The sequence below is a fragment of the Dipteris shenzhenensis genome, chromosome 26 (genome assembly GCF_047967505.1).
Source record: "Dipteris shenzhenensis isolate YYH24624 ecotype China chromosome 26, Dip_SZ_1.0, whole genome shotgun sequence".
In the NCBI taxonomy this organism is placed as follows: Eukaryota; Viridiplantae; Streptophyta; class Polypodiopsida; order Gleicheniales; family Dipteridaceae; genus Dipteris; species Dipteris shenzhenensis.
Window position 1 is genome coordinate 15,238,524 of NC_141621.1, and position 24,272 is coordinate 15,262,795.

General features: G+C 48.2%; 1 protein-coding gene across 1 annotated transcript in view; it reads left to right on the forward strand.

Annotated features, from left to right (window-relative positions):
• LOC147884725 (uncharacterized) overlaps nt 1-24,272 on the forward strand; it is a 134,713-nt gene that overhangs the window by 38,861 nt on the left and 71,580 nt on the right. The window contains exons 6-7 of the mRNA XM_087397210.1: nt 16,603-17,027; nt 17,312-17,498. Of these exons, the coding sequence (XP_087253336.1) occupies nt 16,603-17,027; nt 17,312-17,498 (612 nt within the window). The remainder of the gene's footprint in view (nt 1-16,602; nt 17,028-17,311; nt 17,499-24,272) is intronic.

The following is a 24,272-nucleotide window of genomic DNA, read 5'->3' on the forward strand; positions in this document are numbered from 1 at the left end:
CTCGGCATAAGACCTCTCTCTAGGACCCTAGATCACCACTTCACTCGTGCTACTCAACACCAGGAGTGTCCCACCATGATTGCAATAAACTGTCGCCGGGGGGGGGGGGGGGGGTTCCTAACACTTCCAAAAGTATTACCAGAGGCCTAGGGCCACTGGTGCAAGAAGCGTCACTGATGGTACGTAGGCGATTGCTAGTCGATGGTGTCAACTATTGTGCAAGCAGTACAAGTGCTGAAGTGATGTGAGCAAAAAGAAGACCAAAGCGGAACAACATCATGAAAGCCAATCCTTGACATGAATGGCAAAGAACTTCAACCACATGACACAGGTCCGTTGTACCAGGTGAAGGGAGAGGAGGGGAGGAGAACACAACGGAAAGAGATTTTAGAGTAGCGAGCAGAGATGGGGAGTAGCATAACTCATTAGAAAGCAAGATGACTGATACACCCGGAGAAGATATACACGAGGCGAGCTCTTGACTCTAGCCTCTCACTCCTTCACTCACGCCTCTCGCCTCCGCCAGAATGTCCTTCCCCCTTTCCCCTTTTCCCCTCTTCACCTTCTCCTCCTCTGCTCCACCCCCCGCTGCAAATCTCCTCTCCTTCCTATTGGATGTCTTCTTGCATCCTTAGCCATCCTTAGCCATTCCTCCGTTTGTGGGCCGCTCTGCCCTTGATGGCTTACGCAACACTCCAGCCTGTTCTGGGTTAGTGAATCCCATGCTCCATGTGTTCTCCTGTCTATTCATGTGCTCCTGACACTAGTTGGTTGCGAGGGTTGGTGCACCACCTATACCTCTTAACTGTTGGACTGCTTCCCCTGTGCATCAACGAGTACCGCCTGTGCGCCTGTGCACTCTGCTTGACTACTTCCCATGTGCACCAACAGGTGTACTCGTGCACCATTGCGCCAGTTGGACTGCTTCCCATGTGCACCAACAGGTGTATCCCGTGTAGGTTTGGCACTCTTCAGTCATGTATTGCTTCCGTCATACCCAAGTCATGTCCAGGTCAAGTCATGTCCAAGTCATGTCAAGTCATGTCCATGTCAAGTCATGTCCAAGTCAAGTCATGTCCAAGTCATGTCCATGTCATGTCCAAGTCATGTCCATGTCATGTCCATGTCAAGTCATGTCCAAGTCATGTCCATGTCAAGTCATGTCCAAGTCAGTTCCAGAGTGACCAAGATGTGAACATTTGTGAACACGATGCGACTAGGTATGACCAAGGTCTAACAACTTGGCATGTTGCTGAGGTGACCATGATGTGACCCAGGTGTGACTCTTGGTGGGAGTCCCGGAGACTTTGAGTACAACAAGGGGGCGGAGGCAGAGGGAGGGAGACGGGTGGTGAGGATGACCATAGCAGGAGGGGCGAGGGGAGAGGGAGAGGGATTTGGGGGGGGAAGGGGTGGGGGCGAGGGGGAGTAGGGGTGACCATAGGCCCCCCTGCTGATCAGGCTCATCGGGGCTCTGAATTTGCACCTCCTCAACTGTTGCCGGGCTAAGGTTCGCAACTTCCACCATCGCAGCATCAGGAGCTTCTAGGGCTTATTGCTGATACAAGGGTGGTTGCGGACATTGGATCTCCACCACGAGAGGATCACCTGGTTGAGCAGTGGTCCCTGCCGTTGTTGGGGCTTGGGTGGGTCTCCACGTATGGGCTTCTGCTACTGCTCCTCCTCAGGTGCCTCTCAAAATTCTCTCTCTCTCTCTCTCACTGACTTCTTTCAGTCACAGGATACCTCTTCTCAGTCTAGCCGACGACGCGGACGTGAGCGAGAGCCAGAGCCATGACAGCTGCGTCAGCGGACAGACTCACACATCCAGGTCCATGACATCTCGTCTCTGCTCTCTGCCCGCCCCACTGGGGTTACCGTTGCCCTCATCCACAGGGCCACCCGCCGCCCCCGACGATCGAGCTCGACTAGGCTGCGTGACATCAGAGGCCAATCATCTATCGCAGGGTTTTTTCCGACCTCCCATTTGACGGCCCCTCTATGATTGGTCTCTGATGATCACCACCTGCACTATCTCCCCCCTCTGCCCCATTTTTTGGTGCCCCCCCCTTCTTCTTTGTATCATCTGGAGGTAGACACATATTTTTTGTATCAGGACTAGACACACAGTCCTTCATAACCTCTTTTTTGTAGAAACGGTTGGTTGGACCGTTTTGAGACCACCACCGTTATGCTCATTGTATCAGTTCTCTTTAGTCTCATAGACCTTCACGGTCTCCCGAAGACTTTAATAAACTTTCTTTCTTTCTTTCTTTCTCTCTCTCTCTCTCTCTCTCTCTCTCTCATGGTCGATGGCCATGACTTCCATCATTTCTTTGGATCACAAACCCCTTAGGGAAGATGATGTTCCTCATATTTCATATTTTACATTTTGTATCTAGGCATTTTTGGTACTCTATTTCATTTCATTTTGTATCTAGGATTTTTGTAGCCATTTTTGGCATCTTAGCTGTATTACGATGAGGCCACCTAGTTGGCGCATCGTTGATGATGTATTTTCCTTTCGGATGATTTTGTGTCCCATAGGCCATGTATGGCCTTCCGTGGACCTTTAATAAAATTTCTTTCTTTCTTCTTTCTTTCTCTCTCTCTCTCTCTCTCTCTCGATTTTACAGCAGAGGAAATGCTTCAATATGTGAAGCAATTATACATGCACCCAAATGCCCCACCTATGGTTGTTGAGAGATTCTTCTACAACGGTCCATACATTTTCACTATAGATGCTGTAAATGAAGGTCTTAAAAAAATGGCCAATGGGAAAGCACCAGACACTCTACATTTTCATACTGAGATGATCAAGTGGACAAAGGATTATACAAGAGGGTGCTTAGCCCACTTGCTTAATGATGCAATTAAACATGGTTTCCCACCAGACTGGCAAGATAATTGGATAAAACCCATCTTTAAAGGGGGAGATCGCAGTCAGCTCACCAATTATAGGACTATCATGGTAGGATCCATTATGGCAAAGCTCTTCAGCACAATTATCGAAAATGAGCTGAGTCTATGGGCCGAGCTGAATAGAAAAAGAGCCATTGGACAGGCAGGCTTCAGGAAGAACCACAGTACAGCTGATCATTTGATTACTTTGAGGGTACTAATGGAAGAAAGCAGGCTAAGAGGACAGCCCCTTTTTTGCTGCTTTATTGATTTTACAAAAGCATTTGACACTATCCCCAGGAACCATTTGTGGGAAAGATTGGTGCATTTAGAAGTGCTTGATCATCTGAGAATGGCAATCTTCAGAATGTATGAGAAAGTAGCATGCCAACTAAAAGGGAATAATGGGCTGTCAGCCACATTTTATAGTAACATGGGAGTCAAACAAGGCTGCCCATGATCCCCAACATTGTTTGGTCTATGCATAGACAAGCTGGAAGAGTTAATTCATATGATGCTACAGGGAGAGCAGCCAACGAGTCCCCAAATATGTGGATATACCATTCTACTATTGCTTTATGAAGATGATGTGGTCTTCTTCTCTTACACAGCAGAGAATATGCAGCGGATGATGCACACCCTCCATAAATTTTGCATGGAGAGTGGTCTAATAGTTAATGTCAATAAGACCAAAATGATGGTAATAAAGACAATACAGCCAGCCAACATCCCAAGCATTATGTATGATAAGAAGGAAATCGAGAGGGTGCAAACTTTCAAATACTTGGGGATAGATGTACCATCTAACCATAGATGGGGAGATTGTGTTCAGAGGAGGATTGATGCAGGATGGGGTAAGTACTACCGCTTTGAAAATGACTGCAGAAACAATGACACCACGAGATGGGATATTAGGCGTGTGCTATTTGATGCGTATGTCATTCAAACAATGCTTTACGGTGTGGAGGTATGGGGAGGCAGCATTTCAGCATCAAAATGGAATGACATTGAGAAATTGCAGAAGTCATTTCTCAAAAGGCATTTAGGAATTACGTCCACCACACCATACTCAATCATGCTTCTTGAAACTGGTTGCAGACCCATTGAGGTGAGAGCACTGGAAAGAGTCTTCAAATATATAAAGAGGATTCAAGATATGCAAGCACATAGGCTATCAAAGAGAGCATGGGAGGCAAGCAAGAGACCTCAAAAAACAAACAAGAGCAAGATGCTATCATCTGGATGGGGGTATGACATTAAAGGCCGGTTCCAAACATGGGAAGTTGCTTCTTACCTAGATGCAATGCCAAGGGAAGAGGAGAAAAGGACATTTTCTACAACCCTTTTAGAAGCACTACACAGTAAATGGCAATCAGCGAAGAAAAGGACCAAATATGAATATTATTGTGAGAATATCAACCCCAACTACTGGACCACATACTCTCAGAAAGAGAACAAAGCACACAAATATATATGCACACCTATCTCTCTCAGGGCAAGAAGAAGCATCGCAATCATCCGAACTCGATCACACTCCCTAGAGGTGGAGGAAAAAGCATGGGAAGGAGTATCAAGGGAACAAAGACTCTGCCAGCTATGCAACTTAGATGAAGTGGAAAATGAGGCACATGTTTTTTTGACATGTCCGCGATATGAGCATCTAAGAGAAGATTTCAGCAATGTCACGCAGCATCACAACAGTTTGGAGAGCTTGCTTTCCCATCCTCACCTCGCAGCCTTGGGCAATTACACTACCAAGGTCCTTGCATACCGTGACCAATGTATTACACAGGTAGCAACATGCTAGCTGTCCACTCCACCCTTCTTCAAAGAAGGAGACTTTTTGTAACATTCCATTGGGTCCCATGGGTCGATTTCAGGCCCCCAGAGGACGATAATAATAGTTTCTTTCTTTCTCTCTCTCTCTCTCTCTCTATCTCTCTCTCTCTCTCTCTTTGCGTCTAGCTCTTTTCCTGGGTGCTTTTGAGCCTGTTTGCTTGGTTTCTTTTTCTGTTTAACCTGGGTCTAGTTTCCTTTTGAAGGGGTCACCTAGGGGGTCTGAGACTTCTGCTGCTCCTGTCTTGGAGGGTGCTGGGCTTTCGCCTACTGACTCTGCCTGCTCTGTGGGGGTGGGGGGGAGGAGCTCGGCCTTGGCCGTGGGGGCAATCTGTGGCTAGGTGACCCATATGTATGCAATGAAGACAGTGGCCTGGTAATCCAGAAATCTCCACTTGCTGGTGAAGTGTACCCTCTTCAAGGGTCTCTAGGAGGATACTCACTCTAGGAGGGACTCGGGCTCTCAACCACCAGTCTAATCCTGGGGACCCATTCATCTACTACCACTGATGTAGCCGAATGTGGCGGAGACTCCAACACAATACCAAATGCTCAACCAATGCAGGGGAGGATGGCTCTATATTCCTTTGGGAGCCCTGGGAAGTGAAGCGAAACCGGAAAACATGGATCATGTCCATGTGCTCAATTGTAAAGCCATGGTACCAAGAGAAGAGGTACAAACAATGTAGGCCAAGGAGGATGGGTCTCTGCTCCACAAGTGTTGAGGGAGTAAGACGTCTCTTCCATAGATGGTGACCTCCTAAATGTGGTCACCCTCTAGTGCTAAGCTCGCCTGGATCCACTCTCGCACCTGTCGTGGGTGTGAGGCCCACAATTTTGCCCACGATCGCCTTGTCCTGGAGGGACTGAACTACTGCATCTGTTGCTTGTCGGCTAGAGAAAGAAGGACCTTAACAGTTGTGGGATTCAAGGGTGCGCTGCCATAGAGACGCTTTGGCCAGAACAAGAGTCACCACCAAGATTTTCTGTCTCCGAACAAGCACAAAAGCTCCCGCTGCAAGGAGAGAGTATAAAAACCCGGGTAGGGAAGTGAAGAGGAGGGGCGGGGTGAGGTGGAGAGATGTCAGAGGAGGAGGCGAGGAGGGGAGTGGAAGAGGACATGCTGAGGGAAGGAGGGAGAAGGCAGGGAAGGAGGCGGGAAAGGAGCGGTGGGGGATGGGAGGGAGGAGAGGGCGAAGAGGCGGGGAGGAGTTGGAGAAGGCGGGGAGGAGGAGGCAGGGAAGGCAAAGAGGAGGCTTGGGGGGTGACGGGAGGCAGAGGAGAAGGCGGGGGGGAAGCCGAAGAGAAGCTCGGGAGGGGGGGGAAGAGATGGCGGGGGGGGAAGACCAGGCAGAGGGGAGGAGGCAGGAGGTGGAGGAGAAGGCGGGGGGAGGTTGAAAAGAAGGCGGGGGGTCTGGAAGAGATGGCGGGGGGGCTGAAGAGATGGTGGGGGGGAGGTGATGACTAGGGGGAGGAGATGACGGAGAGAGGCGCAGGAGGAGGGCAGGGAGGGAGGAAGAGATGGCGGGGGGGCAGCAGGCTCAGCCACACAGCAGTGGGGGCAGCAGCTCCTCGCGGGGTAGAGTTAGGGCACAAGCCATGAACATTTTTCTTCTTGTATTAGAATGCACGCAAAGTCACCTATAATGGTAGTAGATCAGGAGCATCATCATCATGGAAGGAGGCCGACCTTGTATTCCCACTGTAGGTACATGAAGATGCCTTATGTTCTCCATTCGCAAGGCACTTCCAAAGCCTTGTACAGGACGGGGAAGATTGGCAAAAAAAATATTGAAAAAGTAGATGGAAGAAAGAATAAGGATCCAAAAGGGTGGTGTTCAAGGGCATTGCAATTGATCTTAAAGGGAAAGAAAAATGTTCGAAGGGAGGCCACAGATGGAAGAAAGACTAAGGACCCAAAAGGGTCCTTATTCTCCATTCGCAAGGCACTTGCAAAGCCTTGTACAGGACGGGGAGGATTGGCAATAAAAATATTGGAAAAGTAGATGGAAGAAAGAATAAGGACCCAAAAGGGTGGCGTTCAAGGGCATTGCAATTGATCTTAAAGAGAAAGAAAAATGTTCGAAGGGAGGCCACAGATGTAGTAGCCAGAGGCTAACCTTGGGTGAGGCGATTAGAGGCCACTACTTTCCTCCAGCAAAAACTTATGTTTAAGATACGTGTGGAGGTAGAGCACCTACTGGAATTTGAGCAAACATCACTACAGAATTGTGAAAGGTTGCCCCCAAAATCAACAAGCAGGTTTCTTCCTTTCTATGATGGAGCCAGACCATGTTCAAAGGACCTGAGCCTCCTCAACCAGATGGTGAGAGAAGAAGGCCTTGCAGTATGACAGGTGACCCCACTCTACAAGTGCAAACCAACAAGGCTACCTCTGTCTTATTGACATATGTTAATCCAATATTGAATATAATGCTAGAAGTCATGATGAGAAACTTAAGATTGAGTCTCACACACTATGCACACTTTTATATGAGAACCAAACAAAGGAGTATCATCCCTCTCGGAGCCATAGATTCAGCGACACTAGTGCCCTTCCTGGACAAGTTTGTAATGCTGGGCATGACTGATCATGAATCTCTTTATCACCTCTGCTGCTCAGCTGATCATGGGTCCAACCCATGAGAGAGCTTAATATTTGGAAAGCAGATATCTTGGCATTGCCATTGGGAGCTGCAATACTAGTCATTAACTTAACCACTAAAGGAGATATCACTCATTTGCCAGTTCCAAGGGGCATTAAGAACATGCGGAGACCTTCAACACTAGAGCCAGACAACTCTGGAACCAAATGCCAGGACTGATCATAAGACTTTAAGCAGCCACACAAGTATCCCTCTAATTGCCATGGCCAATCCAAAGGCTACAGAAAGGAGACAAGATGAACAAGATAGCAAATAATAATTGCTGCTAGTAATACACATGGTGAATGATGAGTTGGAGTCCACTAGAGTGTAAGGACCAGGGTCGACTGGAACCAGAAGTGGAGATAATGGGAGAAGCCTGAACCAAGGTGGGTATCCAAGTGGATAACTCCCTCAATCGCATATTAAAGAACTGGTGCACCAAGCACCGCTTAAGAAACACACAAAGGAAAGATCACCTGCGGAGTGTGGATTCAAACTCCAATTGGATTAGTAAGCCATTGGCCACCTGCCACATGCTTATCAACAAGCAAAGACACGTGCATGACATCTCAGACCCCTCTTCATCGTCTACTATAGCTGGTGAGATTGGAGGTATGTGAGCATTTCTTCGATCAACTTAAAAAAAATTAAGGTGGCTATTTGGGGGTGGGAGCATTCAGACTTCTGCGGGATTAGAAGCACTCAGAATTTCTGGGAACACTCAGGCCTTCTTGGGGGTGTAGAAGCTCTCTTTAGAGTTTGTGGATGTCTTGGCATGGTCATGCAGGACTTGAACGTTATTCCAGAAGAGGTGTTGGGATGTTGAACGTTATCCAACTGCTGTGTTAGTACAGTCTGAACCCAAAATATGTCAAGTCTGTGAATATGTCAACTGCTGTGAATGGATGTATAGTTTGAACCCAAAATATTTCAAGGCTCTAACGGCAGATTTAGAGGAGATGGAGGAAGCAGGACTCATCGACCTAGCGAGCTACACAGAATGAAATAGACGCATTTATTCTTTCCGAGAAGCAAAGTGGAAAGTCAAGATGATGAGATGGAGAAGCGAGACCACTGCTGCTCCACGCTCCTCCTGCTGCCCTCCCTTCAACTCCCCTCCTTGCTGCCTCCTCCCTCCCCTCCCTCCCTAGCTGCCTCTTCCCTTCCCCTCTCCTCCCTTCCCCTTCCCCCCCGCGCTGCTGCCCCCGCACCCCCCACCCCCCCTGCGCTGCTGCTTGCATCTACCCCCACCCCCCCCCGTGCGCTGCTTGTCTGCTCCCCCCTCCCCTCTCCTCCTCTCCCCACCTCCCTCTCTCCTCCCCTCCCTCTCTCCTCTTCACTCCTCCCCCTCCCTGCTGTCCCCTTCCCTTCTCTCCCTCCCCCTTACTGCCCTCCCTCTCCCCCTTCCAGCTCCCCCCTTCTTCAACCTCCCTCCTCCTTCAGCCTACCCCCTTCTTCTTCTAACTTGCTCTCTCTCCTCTCTCCCTCCTTGCTTCACCCTCTCCCTTCAGGTGTATTCCCATTTTTTTGGGGGTCTCCTAGGTATCAGGAAAGCAGACGGAGTTTTTTTGGGTGTTTGAGTCAGCCTTCCCCACCTCGATTGACGAATGGGCACCCATTCAGTCAATTCGTTACCGCACACACCGGCCACAAGAACTGTCACATTTTCAAAAGACGAGCTGCAGTAGTTGCAAAAGGACTTAGAACATGAGTGTTCCATGATTCTCTTCGCACGCATCTTTGGTTCACACCCTTCCAAATCACAGGCTAGAGATTGAATGCTTGCGGCGCTTCCCCAGGAGCTCGCCCCCCACCTTAAGGATGTTCATTTGTTGGGACGAGGCTTCTTTCAGGTGTGCCTAGATTCCCCGGATGTCACGAGAGACTTGCTACAGACTGGGTTTCTACTTCTAGGCTACAGGAGGATCTTTTTATTTCCCTTTCAAGTGGGTCAAATGACCCAGTTGAAGAGGACAAGCAGGGAGTTTTTGTTTTCATCACATTCCCTAGTCTCCCCTCAGTTTATCACCGGCTTCTTTCAGTTATTGGCGAGAGGTTTGGTGTGGTAACAGAGATCCCCCCTCTTCCTGGCGAGCCCTCTTTGGCTGCTGAGGCAGTCAGGATGGATGGGGTACCCAGGGTTAGGGTCATTGTCTAGGACCCTAATATTTCAGATGACCACATCATGCTACAGAGACCCGATGGGTCATTCTTCCGCCAGAGATTTGAGGTTGCAGGTCGGCAGGACCAGTGCAAGATTTGTAGATCCTCGGGGCACTTCGCCAGAGATTGCCCAAAGAAGAAAAAGAGGCCCAGAAAGCAACCAGCTCGTACTAACTTACGACAGAGAGCAAAATCAGGACCTACTGCTCCACAAGCACCGCCTCAAACACGGGCTCCCCCTCCTCCTAGGGTTGCTTGAGTCCCTCCTGCACCCCGCACCACCTCTGGCCCACGGTGGTTTATGTCCTCTACTTGAGATCATACTTCCACCACTTCGGAGGCTACCTCCTTGGAGCCTAGTGTTCAGGAGCCTTCTTCCACTCCACCCCAGGATCAGGCTATACCTTCCTCAGCAGCCCAGGTTGTTGGTACCTCGTCCACAAAACTTCTTGATCAGGACCTAGTACAAGTGTCTCCTTCTGTGGATAGAGGAAAGGGGTTCTTACATTCTCTCCCTACTTCGGTAGGAATCCTTTGGACCCCCTCCCCAGGACTGGCTAAGCAGAACTCCTTTTCCGCTCTTGAGGACCTCTCTGACCTCCCAAATGATGATTTTGTACCTTTCAGTTTCGGAGTGCCAGTTATCGGCATCCCTATTGAGAGATCTTTCTCTCTCTCACCTATGGACTTTCCTCCCCTTGGACCCCATGCATATGGCAGGAGGTCAGCTCTGATGGAGGGTTCTTTTTCCGCCACCAGGTCGGGTAAGGTATTCCAACCCGCTTCCTCCCGCCGATGAGGATAGCTAGTTGGAATATACAGGGATTGGGCGGCATCCTCATCGCCATCGTGGATAGCTGACAGGAATCAGCTCCATCCAGGTGTGTCAGGTGGTTCCTTAGACATTCTTTTTTTCAGGAACACAAATTGGATACCAGAGATTGCTCCAAGTCAGGTAAGCTACTTTCAGGCCGGACTTTTTGGCTTCTGCCTTGGGAACCAGAGGAGGTACATGCATATCAGTTTCAGATTCTATTTTCCCTCTGCTCATTGGACACGCTACCATCACCCCCTCCAGGGCCCAGTGGATTTTACTTTTGATTGACGGACATAAGGTTGGTTTCCTCAACTTCTATGCTCCGAACAACAGAGAGGACCATGTTCTTTTTTGGAAAGAGTTGCTCTCGTGGGCTGACATTGCAGATACGTGGATTATTGGAGGTGACTTCAACATGGTTGAGGCACCATCCGATAGGTCATCGAATATAAGGTGGGAGGAGAGATTTTTGCTTTTCCCGCAATAATAGAGATGCTAAAGAAAGCATCACGGCATTGGCAGAGAAGGTGGTATTCATTCCCTCAAGAGAGTAGCTTGGGATTCCTTCTTGTTCAAGTTCAGTGGCAGAGATGTTTGGTCAGATGATGCTTTTCATATTTAGTCTCAGTCACTTCTGTTTTCGTGGTTGAACCTTAGGGTACAGATGCCTATCCATGCTCGGATTGATACATTCTATGTGGATGACTGGGATCTTGATAGAGGGGGGACAGTTTGCATTGCACCTGGTGTTTCTACCTCCGACCATTTTCTGGTAGTTTTGTCTATCTCAGAGCCCCATCTGAGAGGACGGTCTCAAAGTATCAAGATCCCCGATGCCTTATACACAGATGAGACTCTCACAAAGGCAATATTGGAGATTTGGGTTTCTCACATGTAGGGGGGGTGGCCGATCCTTCACATGTGGCCACAGTACCTGCCAATATCAGCGACTTTTATCACTCTGTCACTAGTGCTCGACGAGATGAGGTACTCAGGTGGGAGATTGGTATCCGCCAGCACTTGGCAGCCTTGCAGAGGGAGGAGCAGAGACGACCATCAAATGCTTGGATACATGAGTGCCTTGCTGCAGCAAGGGCTCACTTGCAGACATTGCTTGATCAGAGAGCAGAGTATGCCTTCCATGCACGGGAATCCATTTGGATATAGATGGGAAGGAGAGTCAATAAACACTTTTTCTCTACACTTGGTCCCAGACATAGTAGACAGAGTGTCAGGCAGCTTATTGACTCTGACGGCGTTTTGCAATCTCATTCGGATACCGTCATGCACTTAGCGACATATATTTTTGCCTCCCTTCTTTCTACAGATCCTCACACACAGGCCAGAGGTGTGGCTAGAGATGTAGTTTGGCAGAGTTTACCTGTGTTAGTCACACTAGAGATGTTATGCTCACTTGATGCACGCTTTACCAACACAGAGTTCAAGAGTGCTCTCTCTGCCCTTCATAAGGACAAGTGCCCTGGTTCCGATGGTCTTACTCCATCGTTTTTTATAGCCTTTTGGGATATGATAGGTGATCATATTACTTCAGCCGTGTAGGGCATTTGGGACTCGGGTGAGATGCCTGACTCACTGACCGAGGGATTCATACACCTTATCCCGAAAGGTGGCAACACGAATTTTGTATCCCATTGGAGACCCATCACTCTTTTCGGCACTCTATACAAAGTCCTTGCCAAGGCGATCAGCATCCGATTGCAGCCCCTTCTTCGAGACCTCATCCATGATACTCAGATAGGCTTTGTGCATGGCAGGAGCATATTTGATAATATCTTTTCCTTTTGGGAAGCCACAGAGTGGGCTATGCAGAGCAGGGAGAGGCTGGCAATTCTACTCTTGGACTTTGAGAAAGCCTATGGCATAGTAGATTGGGGTTTTCTTGAGGGCACTCTTCTACGATTTGGATTTTCAGATGCATGGATTAGAGGGGTGGCCTCCCTTTACAGATCAGCCCACAGCCAGGTTTTGATTGGAGGGGTAAGGGGTGACAGGTTTCATATTTCCAGATCAGTTCGTCAGGGATGCCCTTTAGCCCCCTTCCTCTTTCTTTTTGTGGCAGAAGCTATGAGCATCTTCCTTAGATATCAGGCTGATTTGCTGAGATTTCCTTTGAGATAGGAGCAGGAGCTTCTTGACTGTGAGTTGGCTGATAACATTGCTATTTTTATTGAGGCCTCCCTTTACAGATCAGCCCACAGCCAGGTTTTGATTGGAGGGGTAAGGGGTGACAGGTTTCATATTTCCAGATCAGTTCGTCAGGGATGCCCTTTAGCCCCCTTCCTCTTTCTTTTTGTGGCAGAAGCTATGAGCATCTTCCTTAGATCTCAAGCTGATTTGCTGAGATTTCCTTTGAGATAGGAGCAGGAGCTTCTTGACTGTGAGTTGGCTGATGACATTGCTATTTTTATTGAGGCCTCTTGGCAGTCACTTGATTCTTTCCAGACAGCCTTGGATATCTTTTGCTCAGTTGCAGGGGCACACATTAACTGGCATAAATCCTTTGGCTTTTGGATCAATGATGAGGGCACTCCATGCTGAGGAGTTGACATTGGCTTTTCCTGGATTTAGAGGGGTGTTCCTGTTAGATATTTGGGATGCCAGGTAGGATTGGGCATCTCTCCAGCACAGCAGTTTGCCCCAGTACTGGAGAGTATAAGGAAAAAGCTCCTTTTTTGGAGCTCAGCCAAACTCAACCTTGCATCTAGAGTTGTGTAGTGAACCATGTTCTTGTGGCCACCGCCTGGTTTGTGTGTTCTTGCTTGTGCCGGTCGAGGGGTTACATCACTCAGCTCATTAGACCAGTCAGGAATTTTTTATGCAGTGGACTTGATGGCACGGCAGATGTTGCAACCTGGGTGTGGCCTGGGAGACCATTATTCTCCTTACATGTGAAGGGGGCCTTAATATCGTTGACCCGGACTTGCAGTGCAAGGCATTGCTTTGTAAGGTGGTGGTGAGGGGACTCATGCCTGGGCAGGAGCCTTGGAAGGATTTGGACGCATTCAGGCTTGCACACCAACCTTGGGAGATGATTGGGTGGACAGCCCTCTGTGGATTTTTACTTCCGCTCCTCTCAGATCTCTTGCCTCTCCTCTCATGACTGCTATCCTGAAAGCTTGGGGGAACTTCAGGAACACTCTTGAAGGGTTTCCCCCTCTACCCTTGAAGAGATTGATAGGCAGCCGATCATTTGGAATGATAGTATACACTATGAGCATGGCAAACCACTGGGCACTTTCCATTACATGCAGTGTTTTAGATGGGAGAGAGGCCCCACCTACACAGTATGCACTTAGAAGGCTTTCATCAGGCTACCTGAGGATCAAAGAGTGGTAAGGGTCTTACAATCTATCAGCAATAATTTAATGCTGACCTTACAGATTGTCTAGGGAATAAGAGGAATTGGAAGAGCACTGTCACGAGGCCAAATTTGCACACTTGCCAGCAAACTTGGCTGATCGATATTTGAGAAGAAGAGAATTCAAAATATTGGCATTTTGTGTTGCTACATTCTTACTAAATTCTTTCATAAGAGCAATACATTTTTCCATATTTGTTTGGGTTCCATTCACGGTTTCTTGTCTAACACTTATCAATGTGTATGCCAGAGGAAATTGCACGACCAAAATATAGCTGCTTATTGGTAAAACTTAAGTTTTTTTTTACAAGAAAAAGTGATATATTCCATTCAAAACGAATCATACAATAGGTGGGAGAGAAAGTACTCTATCCCTAGCCGCAACAATGTGGCAAAAAAGCCATGGTGGTGGTCTAAAATGCGACGACATCCCAAAAGGGGTCAAATGAAAAAATAATGAGCAGTCCCATGTCCTCATGAAGGATAAAAGTCTCCCACGAGCTGCCAAAGAGGTGCCTGTACACCGCTCCCACTGACTCCTGAGAGTGAAGATAATCTCCGCCCAAATGGAAGTGAGAGTGTCAGCCTCCGTGCATAAATGGCCCCCAAGGACAAAAGAACATCGCGAACACCATATCCGCCTTAGGGTAATGCTAGAAATCACCTCCCAGGCTGACCTTGCAGGTGAAGTAGGCCTGGAATCCTGAGCTGGTACAGGTACCAAAAGTAAATCCTACGGCTCCATGATGCTAACATCTGTGGGACCCCGTCTCTAGTGACGCTGCATGAAGAAACCGTGGTCTCCTGGCTCTGACTCATAGAGGGCAAAGGCTTCATATCCTCTCCCCCAAAGGGCAGCGCCCCATGTCATCAGAAAGGACTCGGATGTAACATATGAGAACAACCTGAAGATACCTGTCCATACCACTCTAGAGCTGGGGCAGCTCCATAAACAATGCTTACTAGATTCCTCTGCAAGCTGACAACGCATACACAAGGAGGGTCTACCCATATGCTGAAGCTAGGTACCCACAGGTATACCCCTATGAATAGTGAGCCAAAGAAAGTAGGAGACTTTCCTGGCTCTACTGATGCCCCAAAAGTGAGTCTAGTAGCTCAGCAAGAGCTTTGCAGTAAGTCCCTGTGCGTGCCAATGCTGTGAGGTAGATGGTAGGTGATGAGAGTCTCTCTATTGAAGCTTGTAACCTGCCCTCGTCGAGTACTGGAAAAAAGAAAGAGGACGAGCGCCTGCCACCGGAGCAGGCCACGCCCACTCACCTGGATCCGAGTCGAAGCTCCGCAAGAGGTCAACCCTGAAAGATCCAAAGTCTCCATCTAGGATCCTCTGCAATGGTCAACCTAGAAGGATCAGTGGCCCATTCCTTACCCAGGCAACCAATGACCCTGACTCTTTGCCAAAGGAGCTCCTGTCGATCTAGGGGCTGAGTGGGATACAATTTGTGAGAGGAGTCCGTCTCAAAAGAAGTAAACGGTGCCGGTCCTAAACGAACTCCAATGCATAGCCCAGCCTCACTAAAACAACCTGACCAAGTAGAGATGGGATGAACATAGGCTGGATCTGTAAGCATATCCCTCCACCCTTGAGGAATAGCTCTCATGATCAGTAGTCTGATGGTAGCAATCTGTCCAAGTGGCCTGTGTCTATCTTTGATCTCCTCCTCTGACATCTCGACACCTTCCCTGAACCAATCTCCGACTGTCACAACCCCCTTTGTCAGGCAATTTCCTCTCTGGAGGAGGGAACTGCTCTGATGAGGTGTTGTCGAAAATGATCCCATATCTGAATTAGCCTTTTCACAAGTGGTGAGGAAGGCTGAGAATGTGGGTCCGTCAGGAAGATCCAACTGACTCTACCTGCCCACTAGCCTGCTGCTCTGGGGGTGCACTGGTGAATCCCATGCAGTAGGAACTGCTTCCACGGCTGATCTCCTCGAGTCAAACCTCTAACAAGAAGTTTGACTAAAAGGGCTCTACTCTGCATCTCAGGATCAAGAACCCCAAGTCCTCCCTGCGAGGAGAATAAAGTGATAGTATCCCATGAAACCTTGGCCCTAGTGTCCTCAGAACTGTTGCCACCACTCCACAGGAAGTTCCGGAGCAATCTCCTCACCTGACGGATCGAGTCAGCATGAAAGCACCAACGTGACGCAACGTACCACATAGTCGCTAGTAGAACCTGGTTGAGTACTAGCGCTCTTCCGGCCAAAGAAAGTCTAGCTGTGCTCTAGTAGGCTAGCTTTCTCCAGATGCTCTCAAGAACTAGGGCAAACTGTTGCGTCGGGGACACCTCAATGCCAACCTGGGAGCCTAGATATCTCGTGGAGGTGCCTCTGGGAATCCATACAAAGCCTATCTGTAAGCCTATCTGATATGGTTATAGTTTTTCTTAGAAATAGTAGTTTCCATGAATGTCCATGGGCCATGCAGACTACCTATGTTTTAAAGTCGTTTGCAGCAGCTTTGATGGCTTATAAAATGATTTTTTGTTAGACACACATTTTACCATGATCTCAATACATTCATGACTTACACATAACTGAGAATGGAGTTGAATATGTAGAGGTCTCTTTTCACCTTATTATTTACTAGAAATATTCTTTGTGATGTGACATTTAGCTTGTGGTAAACATGCATATTTCCCTAATAATATGGATGATTGGAAAAGGGAGAGAGGACCTTTTAACCTCAAAATCATCTTATCATGCTTCTTTGCAAGTGTTGTGTTGGTTATTAGGCAAGCTTCCTCACATAAGCAAATAATTAAAAATTGTTTGCAGTGCTATTTAGAGTAAGGCTCTTTGCTGTCTTTTTAAGAACGTATGCCTTCCATGGTGCAGGCATGCTTGCAAGAGGTCTGGAGGGCATGGTTATTAACAGCTCTAGTAGACAAGAAATATCATGATGCTTTACAACACAGGCAACGATCATGTATATGTAAATCTCTATCTAAATGGAAAAGCTTAATGGATATGGGAAAACTAAGCGTCGATGAAGAGAAGCGGCTTACTGAGTTAGCTAAAAGGTTTTGGAGTAATTGTATTTGCAGAAGGGTCTTGAAAACATGGCTTTGGTGGATTGATTTCTTGGCAAAGCCAAAGAAGACAAGGTTGACAGATGTTCGGGTTCATATAGATAGACTTACTATTAGGCAAACTATTGCTGCATGGAGATTCTTTATCCGCTTATCACGAGCTAGAAGAATGAAATTGGAGCAAGCTTTCTTGAAGGAAAAGTTTTGGCGGCAGCAAAGAACCCTTTGCAGGTTGAGGAGATGGATTTTTTAAAACTCATAATAACCTGGGTGATGATGACAACTTTTAAGCACGCTAACAACATACATGCCTCATGGGATACCATGGTTGTACACATGATGTCTTCTACTTTTGCTGCATTTATTCACGGTCCCTAGGATGCACATTCTTTAGAAGGCTGCTGTCTTTTCATTATACAAAAAATCTAGAATAGACACGCTTCTTCTGGATTTGGACATGGGATGCAGGTGACACAAGTCTTAGAGTTTGGCTTGATTCTTATGTTCTGATACAGGTGGCAGGAAGGCATACTTGTGCTCCGTTATGAAAGACTTCTTACAGAGAAGGCCCTGCAGTTCAGCAACTTTTGCAGATGCCGCATTGTATTGAAGAATTGGTGCAAGTTCCTACAGATTAGACGACACAGAAAGATCTCACGAGCTTTAGCCTTTAGGCATTATATTAGGAGCCTTCAGTCGAAGGCAAGTAATTTAAGCCAGGGAAGGAAAATAAAATAGTCATGGAAGCGGGAGCAGTAAAAAATGTAGAGAATTTGACATTGTGGTTAATCCTTATTGAGAATTTTCATTGCAACTATGCCATTACTAGGAATACTAGGGGTTATTACCAATGTCTTACATTTATATGCCAAGATCCTAGAAAGTAGCTTTGCGTTATTGGCACTTAGTGTTTAGCTTGAGGGCAATGTCAAGGCCACAATCACAAAGCAATCATTGTTACGTGTAATGCAGTTAAACTTGATTTCATACTTGCTATATTGCAATTCTATTACATATTCTTTCTCTTGGGTCCTAACAATTGGTGTCCAAACGGATGAGCTGCTGAAGTTTCACATGTCATATAGTGTGTTTTTGCAGGAATTTTTTACCCAATCTAACACCTTGTAGTTCAATATCTATTTCTTACAAGTCTGCTACAACAGGCCAAGTCAACATTTCGAGCCCCCATGTTTTCTTAGTTTTGATGGTGAGGCAGCTGTGTGTGTGTTGCCTTGTCTAGGCTCATGTGTCATGGGCTTAAAAAATAAGAGGAAAAACAACCTAGAGGGAAGTGGCTTTCCATTGCTTGCAGTTTAGAGATGAAGATTATTCTCTAATTGACAATGGCCGTTGGCAAGGTAGGGTACATCATCACAAATACCAATGGTGTATCTATGCAACAATGCACACGTGCCAGTTGTGAAAAACTTACACACCCATCCCTCAAAGTTGTAGATTTCATTTAACTAATTTAAGAAAATGCGTAGCTCAAATACAGCTAGATAATAAATCTTTCTTTCTTTCTTTTCTCAAAAGAAAGCTGACCATGAAACCGAAGGCCAAGAGAGTATGAAAGACAATTGGAGTTATCCCCCCTTATCTAATCAAATATTGTCTTTAAGATCAATTGACTTTCACATTCATGTTGAGCTGCTGCTCCCCGCTCCTCCTGCTGCCCTTCCTCCTTCCTGCTCCCCTCCTTGCTGCCCCCTCCCTCCCCTCCTTGCTGCCTCCTCCCTCCCCTCCCCCCTACCTGCTGCTCCCCCCCGCCTCCCCTCCCTCTCTCCGCTTCCCTACCCCCCGCACTGCTGCAGCCCCTACCCCCATGCTGCTGCCAGCCCCTCCCCCGCGTGCTGCTGCCCCTCCCCCCCGCGATGCTGCCCGCGCAAGCCCCCCCCGCCTCCCTGCGCTGTTTCGTCGCTTCCCCCCCCTCTCCTCCACTCCTCTCCTCTACCCTCCCCTCCTCCTCCTGCCCCCTTCCCTTCCCCTCTCCCTCTTGCTGCCCTCCCTTTCTCCTTTCTGACTCCTCCCCCTCATTCATTCTCGCTCCTTGCTCAATCTTCTCTCTCCCTCCCTCCTTTCACCCTCTCCCTTCATTAGGTGTACCCCCTATTTTTTGAGGGGCTCCTGGGCTTCAGGAAAGCGTTCGGAGTTTCTTTGTGTTTGATTCGGCCTTTCCCACCTCGATTGACGAATGGGTACCCATTCAGTCAATACATTACCGTGCACACCAGCCGCGAGAACCATCAGTTTCTCCAAAGACGAGCTGTAGCAGTTGCAAAAGGATTTGGAGCATGAGCGTTCCACGACTCTCTTTGCACGCATCTATGGCTCCCACCCTTCCAGATCACAGGGATGCTCGCTCCCCACCTTAAGGATGTACGTTTGTTGGGACGAGGTTTCTTTCAGGTGTGACTAGATTCCTCGAACGTCACGAGAGACTTGCTACAGACTGGGTTTCTCTTTCTAGGCTACAGGAGGATTTTTTTGTTTCCCTTTCAATTGGGCTTTGACCCAGTTGAAGAGGACAAGCACGGAGTTTCCATCTTCATCAGGTTCCTTGGTCTACCTTCAGTTTATCACTAGCTTCTTTTAGTTATTGGCGAGAGGTTTGGTGTGGTAGCAGAGATCCCCCCTCTTCCTGGCGAGCCTTCGTTGACTGCTGAAGCGGTCAGGATGGATGGGGCCTACCTAGGGTTAGGGTTTTTGTCGAGGACCCTGACATTTCAGATGACCACATCATGCTACAGCGACCCGATGGTTCATTCTTTTGCCAGAGATTTGAGATTGCAGGTCGTCAGGACCAGTGCAGGATTTGCAGATCCTCCGGACACTTCGCCAGAGATTGCCCAAAGAAGAAGAAGAGGCCAAAAAAGCAACCTCCGTATTAGGTTACGACAGAGATCAAGAGCAGGACCTACCGCTCCACAGGCACCGCCTCACGGGCTCCCCCTCCTCCTAGGGCTGCCCGAGTCCCTCCTGCACACCACACTACCTTTGGCCCCCGGTGGGTTCCGATCGCGGTTAGGCCCTCTACTTCAGATCATACTTCCGCCGCTCTGGAGACTACCTCCAGAAGCCTCGGGAGGCTACCGCCGTGGAGCCTTTTGTTCAGGAGCCTTCTTCCGCTCCACCACAAGATCAAGCTATGCCTCCTTCAACAGCCCAAGTTGTTGGCACCTCATCTGCAGTACTTCTTGATCAGGATGCAGCATAGGTGCCTCCTTCTGTTGACAGAGGAAAAAGGGTCTTACATTCTTTTCCTACTTCGGTAGGAATCCTTCGGACCCCTTCCCCAAGACTGACTCAGCGGAATTCCTTTTCCGCTCTTGAGGACCTCTCTGACCTCCCAGATGATGATTTTGTACCCTCCACTTTCAGAGAGCCAGTTATTGGCATCCCCTTTGAGAGATCCTTCTCTCTCTCACTAGTGGACTTTCCTCCCCTTGGACCTCATGTGTATGGGAGGAGGTCAGCTCTGGTAGAGGGTTCTTTTTCCGCCACCAAGTTGGGTAAGGTATTCCAACCCGCTTTCTCCCGCAGATGAGGATATCCAGTTGAAATATACAAGGGTTGGGCAGCATCCCTCATCGCCGTCGCAGACAGTCGATAAGAAATCAGCTTCATCCAGGTGTGTCAGGTGGTTCCTTAGACATTCTTTTTCTACAAGAACACAAACTAGATGCCAGAGATTTCTCCAAGTCAGGTAAGCTGCTTTCAGGCTGGACCTTTTGGCTTTCTGCTTTGGGAACCGCCGTGGAGCCTTTAGTTCAAGAGCCTTCTTCCGCTCCACCACAGGATCAGGCTGTGTCTCCTTCAGCAGTCCAAGTTGTTGGCACCTCGTCTGCAGTACTTCTTGATCAGGACGCAGCACAGGTGCCTCCTTTTGTTGAGAGAGGGAAAGGGGTCTTACATTCTTTCCCTGCTTCGATAGGAATCCTTCGGACCCCTTCCCCAAGACTGGCTCAGTGGAATTCCTTTTCCGCTCTTGAGGACCTCTCTGACCTCCCAGATGATGATTTTGTACCCTCCACTTTCGGAGAGCTAGTTATCGGCATCCCCTTTGAGAGATCCTTCTCTCTCTCACTAGTGGACTTTCCTCCCCTTGGACCTCGTGTGTATGGGAGGCGGTCAGCTCTGGTAGAGGGTTCTTTTTCCGCCACCAGGTTGGGTAAGGTATTCCAACCTACTTCCTCCCGCCGATGAGGATAGCCAGTTGGAATATACAAGGGTTGGGTGGCATCCCTCATCGCCGTCGCAGACAGCTGATAAGGAATCAGCTTCATTCAGGTGTGTTAGTTGGTTCCTTAGACATTCTTTTTCTACAGGAACACAAACTAGATGCCAGAGATTACTCCAAGTCAGGTAAGCTGCTTTGCGATCGAATGTTTTGGCTTCCTACTTTGGGAACCAGAGGAGGTACTTGCATATTAATTTCAGACTCTATTCTCCCTCTGGTCATTGGACACAGTACCATTACCCCCTCCAGAGCCTAGTGGATTTTGCTTATGGTTGACGGACGGAAGGTTGGTTTCCTCAACCTCTACGCTCCGAACAACAGAGGGGACCGTGTTATTTTTTGGAGAGAGTGGCTCTCATGGGCTGACATTGTAGATTCTTGGATTATTGGACGTGACTTCAACATGGTTGAGGCACCATCCAATAAGAAAGGGGGAAGAGAAGGTGGTATTCACTCCCTTCAGAGAGCAGCTTGGGATGCTTTTTTGTTCAGATTCAGCGGCAGAGATGTTTGGTCAGATGATGCATTTCATATTCACTCTCAGTCACTCTTGTTTTTGTGGTCGAACCGTAGGGTGCAGATGCCTATCCATGTGGATGACTGAGCTCTTGATAGAGGGGGGTCAGTTTGCATTGCACCTGGTGTTTCACCTCCAATTATTTTCCGATAGTTTTGTCCATCTCAGAGCCCCATCTGAGAGGACGATCTTCCAATATCAGGATCCCAGATGCCTTATACAGATGATACTTGCACAGAGGCAGTCTTGGAGATTTGGGTTTTTGACATGCAGGGCGGGGTGGCCGCACCTTCACATGTGGCCACAGCACTTGCCAGTATCAGCGACTTTTATCATTCTATCGCTAGTACTAGGCGAGGTGAGGTACTCAGGCAGGAGATCGGTATCCGCCGGCAGTTGACAGCCCTGCAGAGGGAGGAGCAGAAATGACCCTCAGATGCTTGGATCCAGGAGCGCCTTGCTGCAACAAGGGCTCACTTGTAGACATTGCTAGATCAGAGAGCAGAGTATGCATTCCATGCACGGGAGTCTTTTTGGATATAGATGGGAGGGAGAGTCAATAAACACTTTTTCTCTACACTTGGTTCCAGACATAGTAGAGAGAGTGTCAGGCAGCTTATTGACTCTGACGGGGTTTTGTAGTCTCATCCGGATACCGTCATGCACTTAGCAACAGTTTTTTATGCCTCCCTTCTTTCTGCAGACCCTGACACACAGGCCAGAGATGTGGCTAGAGATGCGGTTTGGCAGCGTTTACCTGTGTTGGTCACACCAAAGATGATATGATCACTTGAGACACGATTTACCAACACAGAATTCAGGACTGCTCTCTCCGCCCTTCATAAGGACAAGTGCCCTGGTTCCAATGGTCTTACTCCATCGTTTTTTATAGCCTTTTGGGATATGATAGGTGATCATATTACTTCAGCCCTGCAGGGCATTTGGGACTCGGCTGAGATGCCTGACTCACTCACTGAGGGACTTATACACCTTATCCCGAAAGGTGGAAACATGAATTTTCTATCCCATTGGAGACCTTTTAGGCACTCTATACAAAATTCTTGCCAAGGCGATCAGCATCAAAGTGCAGCCCCTTCTTCCAGACCTCATCCATGATACTCAGACAGGCTTTGTGCATGGTAGGAGCATATTTGATGACATCTTTTCCTTTTGGGAAGCCTCAGAGTGGGATATGCAGAGCAAGCAGAGGCTGGCAATTCTACTCTTGGACTTTGAGAAAGCCTATGACAGAGTAGATTGGGGTTTTCTTCAGGGCACTCTTCTACGATTCGGATTTTCAGATGCATGGATTAGAGGGGTGGCCTCTCTTTTACGGATCAGCCCACAGCCAGGTTTTGATTTGAGGGGTAAGGGGTGACAGGTTTCAGATTTCTAGATCAGTCCGTCAGGGATGCCCTTTAGCCCCCTTCCTTATTCTTTTTGTGGCTGAAGCTATGAGTATCTTTCTTAGATCTCAGGCTGGTTTATATGGGCTGAGATTGCCCTTGAGACAGGAGCAGGAGCTTCTAGACTGTGAGTTGGTTGATGACACTGCCATATTTATTGAGGCCTCCTTGCAGTCACTGGATGCTTTCCGGACAGCCTTGGATTTTGCTCAGCTGCAGGAGCACACATTAACTAGCATAAATCCTTTGGCTTTGGGATCAGCGATGAGAACACTTCAGGCTGGGGAGTTGACATGCTTCTCCTGGATTCAGAGGGGTGTTCCTGTCAGATATTTGGGATGCCAGGTAGGGTTGGGCATCTCTCTAGCATAGTAGTTTACCCACTGGAGAGTATAAGGAAAAAGCTTCTTTTCTGGAGCTCAGCCAAACTTGACCTTGCATCTAGAGTTGTGGTGGTTAACTAGGTTCTCTTGGCCACCACCTGGTTTGTGTGTTCATGCTGGTGCCGGTCTAGAGAGTGCATCACTTAGCTCATTAGACCAATCATAAATTTTTTATGGAGTGGACTTGATGGCACGGCAGATGTTGCAGTGAGGGTGGCCTGGGAGACCATTATTCTCCCTACATGTGAAGGGGGCCTCAATATCATTGGCCTGGTGGTGGTGAGGGGTCTCATGCCTAGGCAGGAACCTTGGAAGGACTTCTTTTTTGGATGCTTTCAGGCTTGCACACCTACCTTGGGAGATGATTGGGTGGACAGCCCTCGCTGGATTTTTACTTCTACCCCTCTCAGATCTCCTGCATCTCCTCTCATGGCTGCCATCCTAAAAGCTTGGGGTAGCTTCAGGAATACACTTCGCAGGGTTCCGCCCTCTACCCTCGAAGAGATTGATAGGCAGCCGGTCATTTGGAATGACAGTATTCTTGATGAGCATGGCAGACCACTCGGTCGCCTGGTTATCCCTTACTGGGCCCTAGATGTTTATGAGGGTAAGCCTTCTTTTTGGGCACTCTCGGTCCACAGGTAGGTAATAGAGACATGCTCTCTTCAGAATGTACCTTTTACTCCCTTCAGAGCTTCTCATGCTTCAGTGGAAACTTCTTGGGAGATTCTGGCTAGCATTTCCTCTTGGCACATCTGGAGAGCCAGATGTACAGAGGCCTTGGATGGCACTCAGATACACCCTTCACAGGTGTTCACAGGTATTTGGACTGACACGGTTCATACTTTGATAGCATTTGGGCTAGTATGCAAGGCCCTTCACGGGCAGCCTCTTCTAGGAGGACTGTATTCCTACGAGTTTGGAGGGGTT